The sequence below is a fragment of the Mercenaria mercenaria genome, chromosome 9 (genome assembly GCF_021730395.1).
Source record: "Mercenaria mercenaria strain notata chromosome 9, MADL_Memer_1, whole genome shotgun sequence".
Lineage (NCBI taxonomy): Eukaryota > Metazoa > Mollusca > Bivalvia > Venerida > Veneridae > Mercenaria > Mercenaria mercenaria.
The window spans coordinates 13,484,912-13,508,593 of record NC_069369.1 but is presented as its reverse complement, the minus strand read 5'-3'; the positions used below and the strand labels follow the sequence as shown (position 1 = coordinate 13,508,593).

Below are 23,682 nucleotides of genomic sequence, written 5' to 3'. Positions count from 1 at the left end.
TCAATTATGTCTAATAGTTATCTACCGTATTTTCCCGTATTAACGCCCCCAGGGGCGTTACATTTTCCAAAGAGGGGGCGTTTATTTGAGGTAAAAAAATAAAAAATGAAAATTTTTACAAAACTTAAAAACATCGTTCAAACTAGCTGTAAAGTGTTTCTGTGTTGTTTAATCCCCCCAAAACGTAATTATTTGGCATCCAATTTAATGCAGTGTGTCTTTTATGCATTTAAATATGGTATCGATACCTCGTGTATTTTGACACGCTCGCGACACTACACATTACGTCATGACCCAAACAGCTGTGTACTCCGATAACATTTTTGTTAGTACATGCGGGTAGCTAATAGCGCAATACACCATGTCAATGGTTTGACACGCTGCTTGTATTTACCGTTTAATTTTCTGTTGATGATTGGATATGTACCGTACTTAGTACAAATGTTTTGGACTTACCGTACATAGACTGTTTAAAAGTGTGTTTAATTTTTAATACATTGGACTTTAGTACTGTAAATTACTTATTACATGGACTTACAAAAATGAGGTAGGTGATTTTTTTCCCGTTCTTGCTGACATTTTTTCCCCTCCAAAATGGGTGGGGGGCGTTAATTAGAAGGGGGGCCTTAATTCGGGAAAATACGGTAATTGAAAAGCAACTGATTAATTTAAGACAAAATGTTCTAGAACAATACAAAAGTATTTTCTCCACCAAAAATGACCTATTATAAATGAAGGAAATATAGGAAAAGACTAAAATAAAAGAATCTTCAATTCAAAATATTTACAGACTAAACTGTTATGCTCAGAAAGAGAAGAAAAAACTGTGCTGCTCACACAGCCTGGTGTTCTGTTCAGGGATACTTACATAAAGTAACCTTGACCACTAAATAACAAAAATCCAAGATTTCACACAATGTTTAGACCCTTTATAGACATGTTTAAAGCTTGCAAGTTGTAACTATATTATACTCACTTAAAACGTGAAAATAACATAAGTTCACAAAATTCTGCATTGTGACAAAATAATCTATGTCTATAACAGCAAGTGTCTTGGACTGGTGGACTCCTTTTAACCCTTATCATGCAGGATGTGATTGATTCTACCTTTGCGACCACTGTAGCACCTGTGCAGTCTGATCAAGATCTGCACTGGTCGCCATTCTGTCAGTATCTTTTTGATAAGCTTATCTTTAATAATCAATGGTACTGTCCAAATTGAAAGACGGACAATTAAGTTCATTATAGAAATTTAGCTGGTTAAGAATTTTAATGTAATGATCTATAATAACAACTGGTAAATTCTGTGAAAGCTTACATATTCTCTGTATGCTATCATCCTTCAGACATGATAGAAAATTTGTTTTCATCTCAACAATTGCTGGAAAATGGTGAAATTGTATATGGAGGATGTGTAATCGAACAGAAAATGCTGACTGTCATTATGGGTCCATTACCTTAGCCCTTACCTTGCTAAATTTCTATAATGAACTTGTCCATCATTCAATTTGGACAGCACCACTAACTGTTAAAAGGGGAGCTTATCAAAAAGATACTGACTGAAAGGCAAACAGTGCAGATCATGATCAGACTGCACAGATGTGTTCATGATCTACACTTGTCGCCAAAGCAGAATCAATCATGTCCAGCATGATAAGGGTTAAGACGCATCATTGGTGATAATACATAGGACTTTATGTTACCACATCAAAGTACCTTTGGCTCTTTTTATCTATGCTATCCATTTCATCCTTAAATTTTACTTTCTTTTTAGGTTCAAACTCAATATCTTTTTCTCTGCAAACACCAGTAGTACACAAGTAAATCTCAGCAGAATAAAGTTCATACTTCTTTTACCAAAGTATTGGACGGATAATGTAAAAAAACAAGAGCTGTCGGAGGACAGCAACGCTAAACTATTCAACAGCCTTGTCAATTTAATGAATACAAAATAGGGTTATGGAACCTGCACAGTGCTTATCAGCTCATGACAGTGGACAAGTGTGTGAAGTTTCAATCCATTCTCATTAGCGGGTACTGAGATACCATCTTACATATAAGAATTTAACCAAAAATGCTAAGTTGAAAAAGGAGCATAATTTTCTAAAATGTATTGTAGAGTTATTGAACCTTTGCACTGCATGTCATATCATGACAGTGAACATATGTGTGAAGTTTCAATCCTTTCCCATTAGTGGATACCGAGATACCAGCTTACATACAAAAACTTGACCAAAAACTGCTCAGTTGAAAAAGGGGCATAATTTTGTAACAATGCAAAGTAGAGTTATGGGACCTTCACAGTGCATGTCAGATCATGACAGTAAACAAGTGTGTGAAGTTTCAATCCATTCCAATTAGTGAGTACTGAGATACCAGCTTACATACAAAACCTTAACCAAAAATTTCTAAGTCGAAAAAGGGGCATAATTTTGTAAAAAAGCAAAATATAGTCATGGAACCTGTGCAATGTAAGTCAGTTTATCACAGTGAATAAGTGTGTGAAGTTTCAATCCATTCGCACAAGTGGTTACTGAGATACCAGCTTACATACAAAGCCTTAACCAAAAATTAGTAAGTTGAAAAAGGGGCATAATTTTGTAAAAAAAAAGCGAAATAGAGTTATGGAACCTGTGCAATGTAAGTCAGTTTATCACAGTGAATGAGTGTGAAGTTTCAATCCATTCCCACAAGTGGTTACTGAGATACCAGCTTACATACAAAAGCTTAACCAAATCGGGACGCTGACAGATGCCTGCACACGGGCGAGTCCAATAGCTCTACTATTCTATGAATAGTCGAGCTAAAAATAACTGATAAGCAGAAAAGATTTACCATATGCACATATCAAATATCACCTTCAAGGGCTTTAACCTAACATGATAATCTATAAATGTTTGAATGAGGTAAATGGAAGCTGGCCAACAACTACCTGTAGCGGTATTTACTTACTTTAACCGTTTTAATGGAGCATTCAGGCCCAATCTCGATTTTGTTATTGTGCTGTGCATAATTATGTAAACAGTTCTTTTATGATTTCTTCCAATGGATAAAGAAATTAACAGTTTCATGTATCATATAGATCTGTCTCCACATTTAAATAACAGATGAAACTATAAATAATGTTAATAGCCAACAAAGTTTAGTGAACAGGATAACAATAATATTTCACAGACATCTTTCATACAAACAGAAAGTCAACAAGGACAAAAGCAAGAGCTGTCAGAAGAACAGCCCATTTGACTATTCCAAAAAATTTACCAAGGTATTATTATTATATGGTATAAGCAAGTGTGAGAAATGTAATTTTGTGAGTTGGAGTGGGGGCGGAGGGACAGGGTGTATGACAAATATTAAGGAGACGGAAGAGATATATGAAATAATTAGATATAACTAGTAAATTAAAAAAATGAATATTTTGTGGTGTGTGACTCGAAACCAAAAGATGCCTGCCTCTTACTATTTCAATGATGAAGACTACTAAATAGTCGAAATGTCGGTATTATATTAAAAGTATTGAAACTGACCCGTCTTGTCTGTGTGTTTCATGTACCTTATTCTTTTCATAACTTATATCATTATATAAGGTTTGATTATTACAGATGCAGTAGTTAAGAAGATACAGTGAAATTGAGAAGGTTGCCATAAAGTTTCAACTAGCACCATTACAATATGGACAACCCGTGACCTTGACCTTTCAGCTGTCTAAACCTAAAGATTTCTGCCCTTACTAAGATCAATCCTTGTGTGAGCCGCATCATGAGAAAACCAACATAGTGCATTTGCGACCAGCATGGATCCAGACCAGCCTGCGCATCCGCGCAGTCTGGTCAGGATCCATACTGTTCACTAACTGTTTCTCTAATTGCAATAGGGTTTGAAAGCGAACAGTATGGATCCTGACCAGACTGTGCAGCTCAATTGTGAGGTTTGATGATTATAAGAGCAGTACTTAAGATGTATTAAGAAGTATGCCATAAAACTTTAACCAACACAATTATACAAAAGGGTCATGATGACCCTGGATCGCTCACCTGAGTAATATGAGCTACATTTTTCAAATGTTAAACTGATGATTTTTAGAAATTTTTTGGAAGATTTTCCGATGTACAATCAAGTAACCCCTAGGGCGCGGCCAATTTGACCCCGGGGATCATGATTTGAACAAAGTTTGTAGAAGTCTACTAGGCAATGTAACAGATCAAACATCTAAGACCTAAGCTTTTTAGCAAATTTATAAAGATTTCCCTATGTACAATCAAGTAACCCCTGGGCCTGGGCCAATTTGACCCTGGGAGTGGGGGATGGGGGGTGTCAAGATTTGAACAAATTTTGTAGAGGTTTATTAGGCAATGTTACAAGTCAAATATCTAAGCTCTAGGCCTTCTGGTTTATTTTTAGAAAATTTTGAATATTTTTGTATGTCAATCAAGTAACCTCAGGGTCATGATTTGAAAATTTTTTGTAGAGGTCCACTAGGCAATGCTACATGTGAAATATCTAAACTCTAGGCCTTCTGGTTTATTTTAAGAAAAATTTTGAAGATTTTCCTATGTAAAATCAAGTGACCCCTGGAGCGGGGTCAATTTTGACCCCAGGGTCATGATTTAAAAAAAAATCACCGGACAGTGAGTGATCAGAATAGTTCACCCTGAGCCTTTGGCTCTGGTGAGCTAAAAATTAATCTAGGTGACCTTGACCTTTAGGATACCTGACCTTAAACAACCAGATGTCTGCACCTTACCAAGAAAAACCTATAATGTGATGTCTGGTGATATAGAAAGATATAGTAAAATTGAGATGGCTGAACCAGAGAATAACACAAAGCCTATGGTGACTGTGACATCAGGGTGAGTGCAGTAGCTCTCCTTATTCTTTGACAGTTGCACTAACAAGGACTTTAGATCTTGGATTCACTTCAGATCAACTTAATACTTACACATTTTCAATGTCTTTTTGATACCTTTTGAACATAAGAAATATATATCTTTCCGAAACTTTTTAAGATTAAACAAACAGATTCAACAACAGTGTTAAAACATTCTTCTTTTTTAGTTAATGCTACAATAGTAAAAATTTTAAAGTTTATTTGAAATGTATTTTTGATAAGTGCTCAAAGAGAGAGACAGACAGACAGAGACAGAGAGCAAAACAAAACCTTTTCTTTGGAATTTTTGAATAATTTCTTTTCTTGTCATGTGACCAATAAAATATACCTGTGAAATAATACAAATGTCACACTTCAAATAGAACTAAACATGTTGACCATCATCAATTTCTGCATCAGGGCATTTAAGACAGCAATAATGTTCCACAGATATCAAATTTACCTTTCTATTAACATTAATACCAATCAAAGAAATGTTGAATATTTGGGTTATAAATTTTGAGGCATCAGTATTTTTGTCGTACATGTATGCTGCACCTACATACAGAGAAAATTATATGGGAAAACTGAAAAAAAAAATTCCGAGGATCTAATTTCAAAGGATGAAAAAGAAATAAACTTTGGGGAAGTCAATTGCTATAATTATACTCATATCACTTTATGTATTTCAGATTTATACTAAACTATTCTATTTCACCATATAGCTTTTGCCAATGTACATATTTTTTTTCATCTCAAGCTATATCAGTACACTAGTTGAAATCAAAAGCATTTTGACGCATAAATTACCAAAATGAAGAATATAAAAGTTGGAAGTTTAGTGCAATAAAACATCTTGAGATATATCAGACAGACCATTTAAAAAAAAAAAAAAGAGACACTGAAATTTCTTGAAAAACAGGTTTTCTAAACTGTTAAATTGATTAAAAAAGAAAAAGAAACAGCTGCCATCATCAAGAACTGAACCAAAGTGCTTCAAAATTTGAACATTAAAGATGGTTCTATTGACCAACTGCTTAAACCACTCATACAAGACGGATTTGAAAAAGGTCACAGAATGTTTGTTTGTTTGTTTTGGGATTAACGCCATTTTTCAACAGTATACGGCGGGCAGTTAACCTAACCAGTGTTCCTGGATTCTGTACCAGTACAAACCTGTTCTCTGCAAGTAACTGCCAACTTCCTCACATGAATCAGAGGTGGAGGACTAATGATTTCAGACACAATGTCATTTATCAAATAGTCACGGAGAACATACGCCCCGTCCGAGGATCGAACTCGCGACCCTGCCATCCATAGACCAATGCTCTTACCTAGGTCTCAGAATGAGTACCCTAATGGTTATTTTTTACCATGATCTACACTTTGATGAACTTGTTTTCTTTTCTTATCACTAAAATACTGATTCCATATGCAGTCCCAACCTTAGTTTTTCTTACCTATCAACAGATCAATAATCAATATATCTCAACCCAAAATAAAACTATTGAGTGGATATGATTTTTACACAAAACATCCTTCTGTCTGCCCAACAAGATGGCAAAACTAATAACTACATTCTAAATTAAAAAAAAAAAAAAACCTGGTTGAAAAAAAAATCAAAATTTATAAACTGTGATACAATATCAAAAGTTGTGGCATATTATAAGAGGTTTGACAGTTAGGACTACAACATGTTCATGAGGAACTTACAGTCTCTCGATATCTCTGTGAAATATTATTTATATTAACTTGTTATTACACATAAAACAGATTATATCTCAGTATATGTATATTGTAGTTAACTTAAACAGAAAAAAAAAGAATTTCAGACCCATTAAAACTCGGTTCTTATATCTGTTGTTTTACTTTAATTTTTCATAAAGTTCAACAAATCAAAGGGCTGCAACAGCAATGCAAAATCTGGAAATAAAACTGTATGTAAACTGTTACTTTGATTTTAATGAAAATACAAATTAAAACAAACTTGTCGCAAAGATTTGCTAGTACAATCTGCTTTAAAACAGATGTCTGCTTTAAAACAGATGAATATGGATGTTATCCTATTTAACAGACAATGTTCCTGGTCATAAAACAGCTTGTAAGCCAGTCTAATATTGCAGCCATGTTACTGATCAATTTTAAAAAGAGCCAGTTAGAAACTGAAATTTTGAGACCATTCAATACACTTTGACGAAGTTCCAGTTTAATACTGCATCTGAAATCAGGCAAAATTATGTCGTAAACATAACCAGAAAATCATACAGACTTAGTCAACAACATGTAACGTATGTAACCAGCGGGACTATATTTTTTAAAGTTTGTTCATACTTACTGTTTTGTTTTGACAAATCTGCTTCCTTTGGTATCCTCAAGACCCACTTTAACCATTCTACTATCTTTTCTACCTGGTGTCACTGGAAAATACATTTCACAAACTATATCAATATACATTGTTTTTACATTGTGACATCGAAATCTCCTCTTACTTACATCTTAATTAAATGGTCAGAATGCTTTACTGTTAACTAAAATTTCTGTCATTATAAAACAATTTTTTTAGCAAGTTATGAAAAAAAATCTAGATAAAGAGCAGACACTGCATAATGAATCATTGATAATTCTGGTCTATTTCAATTATTTTGCATAGTCATTTTCAATACTTAAGTGATGCACAGGCAGTCACTTCACCTAACACTTTCCTTTTTCTGTACAAGAAATGGACAACTTCCCCACATGAAACAACTATGGATCACAAATCTTTATAAACATGCTGATGATATATATGGAATCATGTGGGCAAAAAACTGAATCTTAAACTGTTTAAAACAAGAGGACCATGATGGTCCTGAATCGCTCACCTGTTCCCACATGACCCAGTTTTGAATATGACGTCGTTTTTTCTATTATTTGACACAGTGACCTAGTTTTTACCCAGTTTCAAAACTGACCTAGATATCATCAAGACGAACATTCAGATCAATTTTCATGCAGATCCATTGAAAAATATGGCCTCTAGAGAGGTCGAAAGATTTTTGTAATTTTAGACCTACTGACCTAGTTTTTGACCGCAGTTGACCAAGTTTCAGACTTGACCTAGACATCATCAAGATGAACATTCAAACCAACTTTCATACAGAGCTTATGAAAAGTATGGCCTCTAGAGAGGTCTCAAGGTTTTTTTTATTATTTGACCTACTGACCTAGTTTTTGAAGTCACGTGACCCAGTTTCAAATTTGACCTAGATATCATCAAGATGAACATTCTGACCAATTTTCATGAAGATCCATTCAAGGGTATGGCCTATAGAGAGGTCTCAAGGTTTTTCTATTTTAAGACCTACTGACCTAGTTTTTGATTGCAGTTGACCCAGTTTCAAACTTGACCTAGATATCATGAAGATAAACATTCAGACCAACTTTTATACAGATCCCATGAAAAATATGGCCTCTAGAGAGGTCAAAACGTTTTTCAATTATTTGACCTACTGACCTACTTTTTGACGGCACGTGACCCATTTTCGAACTTGACCTAGATATCATCAAGATGAACATTCTGACCAATTTTTATAGAGATCCATTCACAAGTATGGCCTCTAGAGAGGTCACAAGGTTTTTCTATTTTTAAACCTACTGACCTAGTTTTTGACCGCACATGACCCTGTTTCAAACTTGACCTAGATATCATCAAGATGAACATTCAGACCAATTTTCATACAGATCCCATGAAAAATATGGCCTCTAGAGAGATCACAAGCTTTTTCTATTATTTGACCTACTGACCTAGTTTTTGACCGCACGTGACCCACTTTCGAACTTGACCTAGATATCATCAAGGTGAACGTTCTGACCAATTTTCATGAAGATCTTGTGAAATATATGGCCTCTAGAGAGGTCACAAGGTTTTTCTATTTTTAGACCTACTGACCTAGTTTTGGACCGCACATGACCCAGTTTCGAACCTGACTTATAAATCATCAAGATGAACATTCTGACCAATTTTCATGAAGATCTCATGAAATATATGACCTCTAGAGAGGTCACAAGGTTTTTCTATTTTTAGACCTACTGACCTAGGTTTTGACCGCAGGTGACCCAGTTTCAAACTTGACCTAGATATCATAAAGATGAACATTCAGACCAACTTTCATACAGATCACATGCAAAATATGGCCTTTAGAGAGGTCACAAGGTTTTTCTATTATTTGACCTACTGACCTAGTTTTTGAAGGCACATAACCAAGTTTCGAACTTGACCTAGATATCATCAAGGTGAACGTTCTGACCAATTTTCATGAAGATCTTGTGAAATATATGGTCTCTAGAGAGGTCACAAGGTTTTTCTATTTTTAGACCTACTGACCTAGTTTTGGACCGCACATGACCCAGTTTCGAACTTGACCTTGATATCATCAAGATGAACATTCTGACCAATATTCATAAAGATCCCATGAAAAATGTGACCTCTAGAGTGGTCACAAGCAAAAGTTTACGCACGCACGCAAGCAGGCACGCACGGACTGACGGACCCTGCGTGATCACAAAAGCTCACCTTGTCACTTTATGACAGGTGAGCTAAAATGGGGAATAACTAAATAATTACTGAACTCAAAGTTCATACTGAGCTAAAATTCTAGTATACTGCACCACTCCTCATAGTCACTTATCTATATTCTAAGTCTATATAATCCCTTGCAGCGTTTTTAAGTTAGGCTCCGGACAAGCAATTATAAATTTAAAACAAGAGTGGTTACAGAACTTGGTCAAGACAATATTTCCACAAACATTCTCACCAGGTTTGGTGAACACTGATAGAACTGCTCAAGTTTAGTAGTTGGCACTGTCAATTGTAGAAATTGAGAAACTTACAACTAGCCTGCTCAATAAATAGAGTATTTTAGAAATCAAAAATAATTTGCTGTAGTTGGAGTACACTGTGTCAGTTTGCCTCTCCTGTTAAGTTATACTTTGAACATGCAAAGTATGGACTGACAGATAGAAAATTCAATGATTATGAATTATGTCACTATTATGTTGGGGGAGCATACTTTGATGTTGATCAGCTTCTGGTTTATCACTTTGTCGTCCTCGGGCATATTCTGCTCTCTTTATTTTCACTTGTAACATCAGCAAGACTTTCTCGATCATCCCAGGTTTACAACAACATAAATCATTGATAACATCCTCCGCTAATTCAAAGTTCATTTTGGCAAATACTTTTCTGAAAAATAAAACACATAAAAAGGTGAAATTATTAAAGGAGCTTGGTTCTAGCTTTCTGTCATTTTATTTTAAATTTTGCTAACATTTTTGTTAGTAATTGGAAATAAAGTGATTCAAAGTGCTGAAAGTAATATTTATTTAAAAAATCAAGTGTAATATTTAAACTACGAAAACTGCCACTCAAAAGTGATAATTAAACAATAGAAATCTCTATAACATATTTTGCGAATTAAAACTTGCAATTAATGTAAAACAACAAATATGAACAATTATATTTTTAATTTAGTGTTACAGTTTTAACAAAAGTGAAATCATATTTACAAAAAATTAGTAATGGTAAGTACATGTAGTTCAAAAAATTATTAATAAAAACAAGAAATTGATTGTTAAAAAGATTTTAAAAACACAAATGAAAAAACAAGTATCAGATATCTTAACTTCAGAAAATTAACTGCAATTATAAAGAAAGCACAATCAGTGAAGCCAGTCCAGCACACACAGAGAACATCAAAGCTACAGCTATAATATCTTAGCATCTATTTCAAAGAAACTATTGAAATAATACTCAATACCATATACTTTTGTGTGTTAATTTGTAATCACTATTAAAAGAATTTTATTTTCTTAAAGCCATTCATTCACAGATGATGAACCTTAATAAATATTGAAATTATCTTTAACCCTTACCCTGCCAAATTTCTATAATGGACTGATCCATCATTCACTTTGGGCAAAACCATTGATTATTTGAAGGGGTGTTTGCTGAAAATTTACTGACTGAATAACGAACAGTGCAGACCATGATCAGACTGCACAGATGTGCAGGCTGATCTTGGTCTGCACTGGTCCCAATGGCAGAATCACTTGCCGCCAGCAAGCTAAAGGTTAAACAAGAGAGTCTAAGGACCCTATGATTGTTCACAAGAGTTTCACAGCTCAAATGAGTATAACATGAAACATGTCAATCAAATTTAGAGACAGTTTTGCTGCTTCTATCAAGTAAAGTAGAAAACATGTAATACTATGTTGTATGTGTGACCAGTTCTAGACAGGTTTAAATAAGTGCTTGCACAATTTTGATTACATTAAAGCATTATTTTGTGTTTTTTAAGTAAATACATCAGAAATACTGATTACATAAGGCCTAAGAAAAATCTTTGTTTCCGGTAACATGCTCGAAAGAATTAGGGTAGGTAGGTCAAAAATTTCTATTTTTTTTATTTATTTTTTATTAAGGGAGACTTTTCGGAAATAATTTTTGTGTCAAAATATGAATACAAATACGGGGTTTATGACTTTAGAGCATCAGTAAGTTGATTTCTTACATCAATGGCCATGTTTAAAGCATAAAAAGTGCAGTTTTGCACCTTTTGATTAAAAAGTTGAAAAGAATATTCTCCAAGGCCATAAAAACATTTAGGGTCGGGCCAAAAATTTAGGGTAGGTCGGGATACCGGAAACAAACAATTTTTTTTTAGACCTAAATACTGTCAGGTAGAAGACTGTCATGTCTTGCATTCAGGCTTTGAGAAACTATTGGTCCAATTGCCTGGCAAGTGAAACTTAACATTATTGTCTGACTGCAAGAAAATTTGTAAGAATGACATTTTCATGATTCACCAAAAAAGTAACTCCAAAAGTATTTATACAAAACAAACTGTAATCGGATGCTAAAGACCAACATTCATTACATTTCTTGTCAAGGGAAAGCACTCCTCACAAGTTATGGCAGTTTGTATTATCAAAATTGTTTGCCATCCAGTCTGGCACCTTGCAAGAAGCTACCACTGACCTGCCTGATATGTCAGATGGTGTGCAAAACGTTGCATTTATTATTTTACAAGAGATTTTTGTTATATTTAAATTTCTGTGTTTCATATGTTTTATGCAATATGGAACATTTTAGAACATATCTGTATCTGTGAATGAGTAGCTAATATGATAACATTAAAAGAGAATCATAGAATCTAGTGTTTTTTCCCTGCATTGTATTTTTGACATTCTATTAATTAATAATTAGGAAGTATACTGAGACCAAGTTACATAATCTCTTAACAATAAATTAAATTACCATATTTTTTTTTTGAAAAAGAACTGCAGCTTTCAGAGGAAAATGGATATGTTTTTGGTTGACAAGACTTAAGTGTTTAATATGTTTAAACTCTAGACAGTTTAAAATCTGATTTTTCATGCCAGATAATGAGTCAAAATATTTGGACTGTTACATCTATATAGGCAGCAACATTAAAACAACAAACAATAGGGCCATAATGGCCCTATATCGCTCACCTGTTATTATTGCACTTAAGGACAAAAAGGTCAAAAAAATCATAATCAAGATCAACAACAAAGGGAAAAAATTAAACCAAAAAGAAAAAATAAGTCGTACAAGGTAGAGATATGTCAAAATACACCTAAAAATTGAAGGTATCATCCATGTTGTACCACAGAAAAGTTAGTCTCGGTTTTTCCCTACAGCCAATAATAAAAAAGTTACTAAATAAGCTATTTATAGTAACATAAAAGGGAAGTAATTAAAAAAATTATTGTAAGTGAACAAAAGAAGGATCTGCCAAATAAAAACAAGAGCACTGTAATACAACGCAAATGCAGAGCAATATACACACAAAACAAAGTCATATGACCTTTGACCCCTAAGTGTGACCTTGACCTTGAAGTAAGCCATCCGAAACATGCGCTCTGCACGTCGTTTCAATGAGGTGAACATTTGTGTCAGGTTTCTTTGAAATCCTTCAAGGGGTTCAAGAGTTACAGAGCAGAAGGGAAATTGCTAACCAACAGACAGACAGACGGACACTGAGGCGATAATACGTCCCTTCGGGCATATAAAAAGGAATCAAGATCTTATGGTGATACAAGTTGTGTGCAAGTTTGGTTAAAATAAAATCATAAATGAAACCACTATCGTACAGACAAGAAATTGTTGACGGACGTACGGACAGAAAACGGACAAAGGGTGATCACAAGAGCTCACCTTGTCACTATGTGACAGGTGAGCTAAAAATATTATCCCTTCGGTATCCTATCTAGTCAATATATTAATCATTCAAAACTTTTGAAATTTCTGGACATTTATATTAATAACATTTATCAATCCATTTGTTCATTTTACCTGTTTAAGTAATACCAGTTTTCCTTTTTTTTGTTTGTAGCATTTGCAGTGGTATAGCTGTGTAAATCAACAAGGCCGTCGTCCGGGAAAAAATGCTTTATACATTCAGCCACTAACACTGAAAATATGGATTAACACCATACTAAAACACTGAATCACATCAAACTACACAGCTAGCCTAAACTTTATTCTTCCAACACAGCAACCTAGTTTAGAAACATAAAATTTGCTTATCTGTTATTACCATCAATAGTTTTGTCTTGATACAGTAAAAAATATCTCAAATGACCATTAAATGAGCCGCGCCATGAGAAAACCAACATAGTGGGTTTGCGACCAGCATGGATCCAGACCAGCCTGCGCATCCGCGCAGTCTGGTCAGGCTCCATGCTGTTCGCTTTTAAAGTCTATTGGAATTGGAGAAACTGTTAGCGAACAGCATGGATCCTGACCAGACTGCGCGGATGCGCAGGCTGGTCTAGATCCATGCTGGTCGCAAACCCACTATGTTGGTTTTCCCATGGCACGGCTCAAATTAACAGAAGTGTTCCGATTTGTCTACAGAAAAACATGCATGACAAACGGCACTTTTTATGCTAGCCATTAGACACATTTTTTACTGTAACTTGGCTTAAAAGTAAATATTCAAAGAGGCCAAGCCTGACAAAAAAGCTGCAACTCTGATAACATTGTGTGCTTTGCTTTGGATCTGAAGTGAACACGACATAGGAAAACCTTTAACCAAAGTGAGATGTAAGCTAAACTGATGCATGCATCTTAAACTGAACAAAAATGAAATGGTAAGAACTAAGAAACTAATGCAAGTTTACAACATATCTTAAATCTTTCACTAATTTCTTTGAAGTATACTTAAACTTCAGTAAAACATAGATGATTTGCAAGAGGATGAGCAGAACGCTTGATTTATCCAGGGGTTTGTTGATTTAAAATATAGTAACCCTAAGGAAAATGGCCATGGACCATACAAATTACTACACAAACTTCGTTTGTGGGGAAATAATTTTTTTTTAAGTAACTGACTTTGGATAATATTTATGATTTATATGCATAAACTTGATTCAACTGTATCTTTGCTTTTCGAGTTTGCTTCAACAAAAGTTTGTAATATTGCTACAGTTTGACCAATCTACACGTTAAAATCTTAACACCTACAACTTGTTAACTAAACAACTTTTATATTTTTTTTTATTTTTTTATATGACCTATTTGTTTCATGCTGTATTTTACAAGTACAGTTACTGTAAAAGACTACAGGGAACATAACACTGCCAGCCTTACCATTTCTGGACTGTAATTTTATCAATGTTCTGATGAAATATAACACAGTAAGATTTTTTCATTGATAAAATTACATGTACTTATAGTCGCCTTAGCACTGGAACACTGCAACCAAAGCTTGAACTAAAAGAACCATTCTGTGTAAAAAACGATATTCTAAACATTATAATGCATTTTTCTGATAAAAATAAATTCCTGAACAGTTTAGTAAAAAGAAATCACAATTCCTAGACTGGTCAGCAGTTCTAGAGTTGTATTTAAACAACCTTCATAAGTTATGTCCGCAATGGTCTGATAGATCTTCTCACAGCTATTCATATTTAGAATTTAGCAACGATTCTTTGCTAATGACTGCTAAATAACTTGTACTAAGATGTTCTTTAAAGACAACCAATATTTTCTGTGAATAATTTTAAACGCTTTTATATGATAAAAAAACTGCTGACCATAGACAAAAAATTGCAACTTTTTTTTGTAACAATGTAACCAGATGAAGGGAGTGATATGGAAACAATTATGAGTAAAACACTGATTACAATATAACAGTCTCCGTGACACACAGAAGGAAGAACCCGCAATAACTTGACGACAAGCTCACAGTACTATACCTGTTAAGAAGTTCCCAATTTGCAAGTTTTGAGGAAGTAGAATTTGCTGCACAGTAATTATGCATTTCAACCATTTTTGGGAAACAATGATGCATAATTTCTGCTACAAGAACTGAAAGTACAAGGTACAATATTTAGAATACTTACGACTACAGTATTATACATAGCTACATTGAGGCATATTTGCTCCAGGAACATTTTTGGAAAACAAGAAAAAGCAAAAACCTTTCTAAAAGGTTTTGCCCATGGGGAACATTTCCCAGGACCTTCCTTAAAGGACCTTACAAAATGTGCTCTAGGACCTCTGTAAAAGTTTTTGCCTCTGGTAACAAGTCCCAGGACACGTCAAAATGCTTCTTTCTCAAGTACAATGTCCTGATCGGGCTAGGACCTCACTCATTGGTTATGCTTCTGGGAACATGCCCTCAGGACCTCACTAATTCTACCTCAAACATTTTTTAGTTTCTAGTTGCATCCCTGGGCTGAAAATGTTATGGCATTTTTACTGAATTGTTTTTTTCAGGTATGTCAACTACACTGAACACTTGCAATACGTATTGACAGCATAATATATTTATTAATTTATATGAACAATAAAGTTCACACTTAAAGCTGAATAAATGAAATCAAAAATATAAAACTCATAATGATGTGTACACTTCGAATCCAAAGCAACAAGTAACAGTTGCAACTTCTCTGGCAGGTCTCATACTATGTGTAGTGATATAATATGCATAAAGAATTCATAGGGAAAAAGTCAGCAATAAAAAGCGTAGAAGAAACACAATCAGCTGTAGAAGATGATGCTCTCTCGTCTGTCTCTATATACCTAGCATTAAAAGGATTCAAATTAATAAGCTGACAGAGTTTGAGGGCTTTAAATGGAAAAATGTCTGAAGTTTGACATGTTAAAACAATTTTCCATTCAGCCCTCATTATATGTGTAAAATTCATTATTATAATAAACAGAATAGCTGAGAAAGGTTTCACTTGCACAACACAACACATACAGGGCACATTAGCAGAATTTTGTCTATTCTAACATCTACTACAGTATATACTCATCCAGTAATAAATAAAGCCAAGTTCTTAGCAACTGCCCATCAAATAGATCATATCAGAGTCTCATAATTTAGTTTTAAAACCTTGACCTATTGGTCTAAAAGTATCCACTTAACCCTTACCCTGCTAAATTTCTATAATGAACTTGCCCATCTTTCAATTTGGACAGATTATCTGTTGAAAGGGGTGCTTACCAAAAACATACTGACTGAATGGCAAAAAGTGCAGATCTTGATTAGACTGCATGGTTGTGCAGGCTGATCATGATCTACACTGGTTGCAATGGCAGAATCAGTTGTATTCAGCATAATATGGGTTAATTTGAATGTTTTAGTAAATTTAACATTACACATGCATTAACGGACAGGGGATGGGGATTTCACCCTGCTATAGTGGTCTGAAACCTTGGCTACTTATCCTGTATCAAATAAAGTTCTAAATGGGAGTACTGGTACCCTAAGAGCCCCCTCTATATTTTGCAAAACCCACCTTCCACTTCAACAGAATGCATTACTTAAATAATGAAACCCCAGCTTTTCAGATGAAACTTATAACATTGCTCAGAATTAAACAGTGTTTGTTTGGTTCTTGATGAGTACATACATTTCTTAATGCAGATGAGTTGATAGCCAATAGAAGTATATATTTTACTGAAGAAAATGGATGAAATAAACAGATAATGCAACCACCAATGATTTTAAATGGATTTTCGTATGTATTCTACAGGTTTTTGAAACTGGCAAAGAATTCCAAGGCATAAATATTGAAATGAACTATAACTGACAATTGGTGACTGAAGTAAAACCTTTCTCTTGGCTGGAGTCAGTAATGCATAGTTTAAACAAAACTAATTAATTTACTATGTTGCCAGTGTTAGGATACATGAAAGCAGTTTTTCCTGTAAAAAGATTTTGTTTATATATTTTGTTGGGTTTAACGTCGCACCGACACATTTATAGGTCATATGGCGACTTTCCAGCTTTGATGGTGGAGGAAGACCCGAGGTGCCCCTCCGTGCATTATTTCCTCACGAGCGGGCACCTGGGTAGAACCTCCTGTAAAAAGAGAATGGTTAAATCATTCCCAAGTTATATTTGACATTTTAACGTTCTTACTGAATAAATATATTCCCAGCAAAATTGATTGTTATTCATTATTTGTTTTTACAAAAAGAACTGGAAAAAGTAAGGAAATAACTCCAGAGTTCAACCTTTAGCCTGCTGGGGGCAAGTGATTCTGCCTTTACGATCAGTTAAGACCAAGATCAGCCTGCACATCCACGCAGTCTGATCATGATCTGCACTGTTCGCTATTCAGTCAGTAAATTTTCAGTGAACACCCCTAGTAATAATAAATGGTACTGCCCAAACTGAATGATGGACCAGTCCGTTTTAGAAATTTAGCAGGCTAAGGGTTTTTTATTACCAAAATGGTTGCAAAGATTGAACAGAATCTATTGGGGATTAATTTAAGTTTGGCCAAACCATGCATTACTGTTACAAATATAAAATCTGAGTATTTTGCTTAGTTATGCACCAATCCACACAATTCAGACAAATCAAATAGCTCGCAGAAAGTTACTTTTTCACTAAGACTTTAGATAAGCCAGAGAACAGAAAAAATCCTGATCTATATTATTTCTCATGTAAAATAAAATGGCTTAAACATGAAAAAAAAAAAGTTTTTACCCAGATTTTATCAAGTAAACAGTTCAATTATCATGAATTATTGTTCATTCCAACATTGTTGAGTTACCTGTTGTACCATGAAATTATACAGATACCTGTTTAACTCTGTCCAGTTGTCTTTTTTTAACAGGAATTTATTTGCAGATGGTAATACTTTTCCAGTAAATTTATCTTTGTAGCAGTGCTTTATTATCTCTAGGACCAGCACTAATATAACAAAGCAAAAATTAAAGACTTCCAAGTATAAGGATTAACTTGTAAAAACTTTGTTTTAGAGATAAAAAGCTGTAAATGAACAATTACTGATTGGCACATGTCATGCATTTAAAACATCCATTATTATATAGTACCTACAACAAAATGATGTCAACAATGTATGGCACATGCTTGATAGCAAAACATTACAAAGTCCAAAAGGAGAAATTGGACAATATGTCCTTGATTGTCCACTTCATGTTGATGATGTATACCAAGTTTTAACTAAATGGGATAAAAACTGTAACAGTTTAGTATCCAAGGTACAAATGCAGTTGTATTATTGTAAGGTCTAAAAAGGAGCATATGAAAGAAATGGGAATGTATACCAAATTTCATTTGAACTAGGTGGAAACTGTAGGAGTTCAAAGTACAAAAGGTACAAAATTCGTTGTAACATTGTAAAGTTATAATTAAACAAGAGGACCATGATGGTCCTGAATCGCTCACCTCTTCCCACATGATCCAGTTTTGAGTATGACGTCGTTTTTTCTATTATTTGACATAGTGACCTAGTTTTTGAGCTCATGTGACCCAGTTTTGAACATGACCTAGATATTATCAAGATAAAAATTCTGACCAATTTTCATGAAGATCCATCGAAAAATATGGTCTCTAGAGAGGTCACAAGGTTTTTCTATTATTTGACCTATTGACCTAGTTTTTTAAGGCATGTGACCCAGTTTCAAACTTGACCTAGATATCATCAAGGTGAACATTCTGACCAACTTTCATGAAGATCCATTCAAGGGTATGGCCTCTAGAGAGGTCACAAGGTTTTTCTATTTCAAGACCTACTGACCTAGTTTTTGACCGCAGTTGACCCAGTTTCAAACTTGACCTAGATATCATCAAGATAAACATTCAGACCAATTTTCATACAGATCCCATGAAAAATATGGCCTCTAGAGAGGTCACAACGTTTTTTCATTATTTGACCTACTGACCTACTTTTTGATGGCACGTGACCCACTTTCAAACTTGACCTAGATATCATCAAGATGAACATTCTGACCAATTTTTATGGAGATCCATTCACAAGTATGGCCTCTAGAGAGATCACAAGGTTTTTCTATTTTTAGACCTACTGATCTAGTTTTTGACCGCACATGACCCTGTTTCAAAACTTGACCTAGATATCATCAAGACGAACATTCAGACCAACTTTCATGAAGATCCATTGAAAAATATGGCCTTTAGAGAGGTCACAAGGTTTTTCTATTATTTGACCTACTGACCTAGTTTTTGAAGGCATGTGACCCACTTTCGAACTTGACTTAGATATCATCAAGATGAACATTCTGACAAATTTTCATGAAGATTTCCTGAAATATATGGCCTCTAGAGAGGTCAAAAGGTTTTTCTATTTTTAGATCTACTGACCTAGTTTTTGACCGCACGTGACCCAGTTTCGAACTTGACCTAGATATCATCAAGATGAACATTCTGACCAATTTTCATGAAGATTTTGTGAAATATATGGCCTCTAGAGAGGTCACAAGGTTTTTCTATTTTTAGACCTACTGACCTAGTTTTTGACCGCACGTGACCCAGTTTCAAACTTGAGCTAGATATCATCAAAGTGAACACTCTGACCAATTTTCATGAAGATCCATTGAAAATTATGGCCTCTAGAGAGGTCACAAGTTTTTCTATTTTCAGACCTACTGACCTAGTTTTTTATGGCACGTGACCCAGTTTCGAACATGACCTAGAATTTACCAAGATGAACATTCTGACATATTTTCATAAAGATCCCATGAAAAATGTGACCTCTAGAGATGTCACAAGGAAAGGTTTACGGACGCACAGACGGACGCATGCACGGACCACGGACACCATGCGATCACAAAAGCTCACCTTGTCACTTTGTGACAGGTGAGCTAAAAATGTAAAGGAAAATGAAAGTCCCGGAAATATGTGCATGCAACTTCATGTTGGTAAGACATACTTAGTTTCATTTGAATTGGATGGAAACAGTAGGAGTTCAGCACAAAATGTACAAATTTAGCCGAAAGTCAACTAAAAGTGGCATAACTGAAGGAAAAATAACCTTTTATCAATGGAAGTGTCTAGCCAACCAGTAAGCAGACTCCTAGCCTAGGTTCTAACCGTGCTTCTATTTTTAGACCTACTGACCTAGTTTTTGAAGGCACGTGACCCAGTTTCGAACTTGACCTAGAATTTACCAAGATGAACATTCTGACATATTTTCATCAAGATCCCATGAAAAATGTGACCTTTAGAGATGTCACAAGGAAAAGTTTACAGACGCACGGATGGACGCACGCACGGACGACGGACACCATGCGATCACAAAAGCTCACCTTGTCACTTTGTGACAGGTGAGCTAAAAATGTAAAGGAAAATGAAAGTCCCGAAAATATGTGAATATTTTTAGACCTACTGACCTAGTTTTTGACCGCACGTGACCCAGTTTCGAACTTGACCTAGATATCATCAAGATGAACATTCAGACCAACTTTCATACAGATCCCATGAAAAATATGGCCTTTAGAGGGTCACAAGGTTTTTCTATTATTTGACCTACTGACCTAGTTTTTGATGGCACGTGACCCAGTTTTGAACTTGACCTAGATATCATCAAGGTGAACGTTCTGACCAATTTTCATGAAGATCTTGTGAAATATATGGCCTCTAGAAAGGTCACAAGGTTTTTCTATTTTTAGACCTACTGACCTAGTTTTTGACCGCACGTGACCCAGTTTCGAACTTGACCTAGATATCATCAAGATGAACATTCAGATCAACTTTTTATACAGATTCCATGAATATATGGCCTTTAGAGAGGTCACAAGGTTTTTCTATTATTTGACCTACTGACCTAGTTTTTGATGGCATGTGACCCAGTTTCGAATTTGACCTAGATATCATCAAGGTGAACGTTCTGACCAACTTTCATGAAGATCTTGTGAAATATATGGCCTCTAGAGAGGTCACAAGGTTTTTCTATTTTTAGACCTACTGACCTAGTTTTTGAAAGCACGTGACCCAGTTTCGAACTTGACCTAGATATCATCAAGGTGAACATTCTGATTAATTTTCATGAAGATCCATTGAAAATTATGGCCTCTAGAGAGGTCACAAGGTTTTTCTATTTTTAGACCTACTGACCTAGTTTTCGATGGCACGTAACCCAGTTTCACACTTGACCTAGAATTTACCAAGATGAACATTCTGACCCATTTTCATAAAGATCCCATGAAAACTGTGACCTCTAGAGATGTCACAAGGAAAAGTTTACGCACGCACGCACGGACGCATGGACGACGGACACCGCGCGATCACAAAAGCTCACCTTGTCACTTTGTGACAGGTGAGCTAAAAAGTAATGATTTAATACAATTTTACATGTTATTTACTTAATAAACCCAATACTTATCTTCAGAAAACAAATTGTATGAATGCATACTCAAATATATTATTGTCTCCAACAGATAACTGCATTTTCAGAAGATAAAACGAAAGTTTGCCAAATCAATAATGGCGAAAAGAATAGAAGTGGATGATTGTCATCTGATTGTTAGAGAGCATTTAACTACATAATTATGTGCCATCAACTGGGGAGATACCACACAGTACACAGGTCATATACAATGCCGCATCCAAGCCACACCATGAGGATCACTCTCATCATGGCCTAACTTTAAAAAAAAAAAAAAAAAAAAAAAAAAAAAAAAAAAAAAAAAAAAAAAAATGACATAGCACTGTAAAAATATTAGAAAAAAATATTTTGTAAGTAATTGTTTTCAAATATAATGATTTTTTTTTTTTAATGAATTACTAGGTGAAAATCTTGTATTTCACAATGGTTTTGTGGTTCATTTTATGTTCTTTTCAAATCGCAGATTAGTTCTATATTTGAAAATGATTTTGAAAAATATCTTTTTATTTTCGTACCTTTATCATAAAATCAAATTTGAATTCTTGATGATAATAATAATGACAATAAAAATGTGTAGAATCTGTATCAGTTAGGAATATGGAAAATGTTTTGTACACAAAAATAACTTGATAATATTATACGATTTTCAAAACATTAGTATCCCTAATATTGTCTTTCAGATACTTACTTAATCCTCTTCATGCTCAGGGGAGCAAATAAGTTTTTTGATTTCGGCAAACTTTTGTTTTATCCGCTGAAAATACAGTAATTTATCCGAGACGATTAAAAACATACTTTGGTCTGTCACTATTCACACAAAATTTTTCTTTAAAGATAAGTATTGATTAAGTTTGATAAAAAGTAAAATTATATTGAATTATAACTTATCCATTAAGAAATCGATTACTGGACAGCTTGAAAATCCCCCGGGGACACTTCCAGTTTAGCGGTCCCCGGTCGGAAATACATCATTACGTCACGTTACTTTGAGGGTTTCCTCCCCCACACCCCTGCTTTTTCCATTAGTGCTACTTGCCCCATACCAATGCTGTTATTCTAACAAGAATTTAAACACAACCCTCCTAAAATAAATAGTCAAAGTCAGTGGGGACTTGTTAAAATGGAATCTACCCATCCCCCGCACCCGTATGGCTAAAACGCGGGCTTGGCATCCGGTTACTGGATGGCGAGACACTTGCTTTATTATCGGGAAATTATGTTACCACTGATTCTACATCTTTTATTTACCTCCATCTGAAAAGTCTCTGCTTATATTTCGTTTCGGTCTGGAAAGTGGAATACTATCAACCCATGCGTATAATGATTCCAGTTCTTGCTCATCAAGTGGCTCTTCCATTTTTTCATGTCCTTCATGGTGATGATCGTGAGAATGGGAACTTGATTTTCCTCCTTTAGTTTTGGTAGCCATGTCTCTTGATGGAACGTTATCAAACCCTGTTCGTTGAAAATCAACACCTTACATGGATGAAAATAAAACTATTTGAGTTAATGATCAGGATAAAACACTAATATTGCTGTTTTGTCGTGAAGTCGGTCAGACATTTGTTTATCTCGGTAACGAGGCTTCCCACAATGCCCGAGATTTGATTTAAGGAAGTGTCTATCGGCACGACCGTCGTGCCGATTATTTTTCTTATCCGCACGACGGTCGTGCCGATTAGTATTCTTATCTGCACGACGTGTGTTTCGGTGGCATTTCTACTTTTGGCGTAATATATCTTAGTTAAAAATACTAGCTGTAACCACAGGCACCAGTATCGGACCTGGGACAAAAATATGGACTTATTTTCATCCTAAATGAAAAATATTTAATGAAATATGAGCCCCCTTCAAAAGGTACATATGTCTACTGTAGACAGTAGACATATGTATCTTTTGAAGGGGGCTCATACTTCACTACATATTTTTCATTTTGAATTCATTTAGGATGAAAACAAACATATTTTGTCCCAGGTCCGATACTGGTGCCTGTGGCTGTAACAGCATCATGTTCATTATTTGAGCTTCAATAAATAGACTTTGATGGATATTAAAACAACCATTATTCCTAAGTCTATTTATTAATATTAGTAATTTTGTAAAATTAATTGAATAATACATCCATTGCAAATAATCAAAGA

General features: G+C 34.8%; 1 protein-coding gene across 23 annotated transcripts in view; it reads right to left on the bottom strand.

Moving 5' to 3' along the window:
* LOC123546500 (sperm flagellar protein 1-like) overlaps positions 1–23,153 on the bottom strand; it is a 42,788-nt gene extending 19,635 nt beyond the window's left edge. For 6 of the 23 annotated variants that reach the window (XM_053550850.1, XM_053550853.1, XM_053550854.1 and 3 more), the window contains exons 1-6: positions 22,790–23,151; positions 13,224–13,341; positions 9,916–10,088; positions 7,203–7,284; positions 4,940–4,963; positions 869–886 (exon numbers count right to left, since the gene is read on the bottom strand). In XM_053550850.1, coding sequence (XP_053406825.1) covers positions 869–886; positions 4,940–4,963; positions 7,203–7,284; positions 9,916–10,088; positions 13,224–13,341; positions 22,790–22,970 — 596 coding nt within the window. In that variant the 5' untranslated portion in view covers positions 22,971–23,151. Of the gene's footprint in view, positions 1–868; positions 887–4,939; positions 4,964–7,202; positions 7,285–9,915; positions 10,089–13,223; positions 13,342–15,130; positions 15,243–17,975; positions 18,088–22,789 lie in introns of all 23 variants that reach the window. The other 17 variants (XM_045332816.2, XM_045332821.2, XM_045332824.2 and 14 more) reach the window with 7 other exon arrangements.
* Between the last annotated feature and the right edge of the window lie 529 nt (positions 23,154–23,682).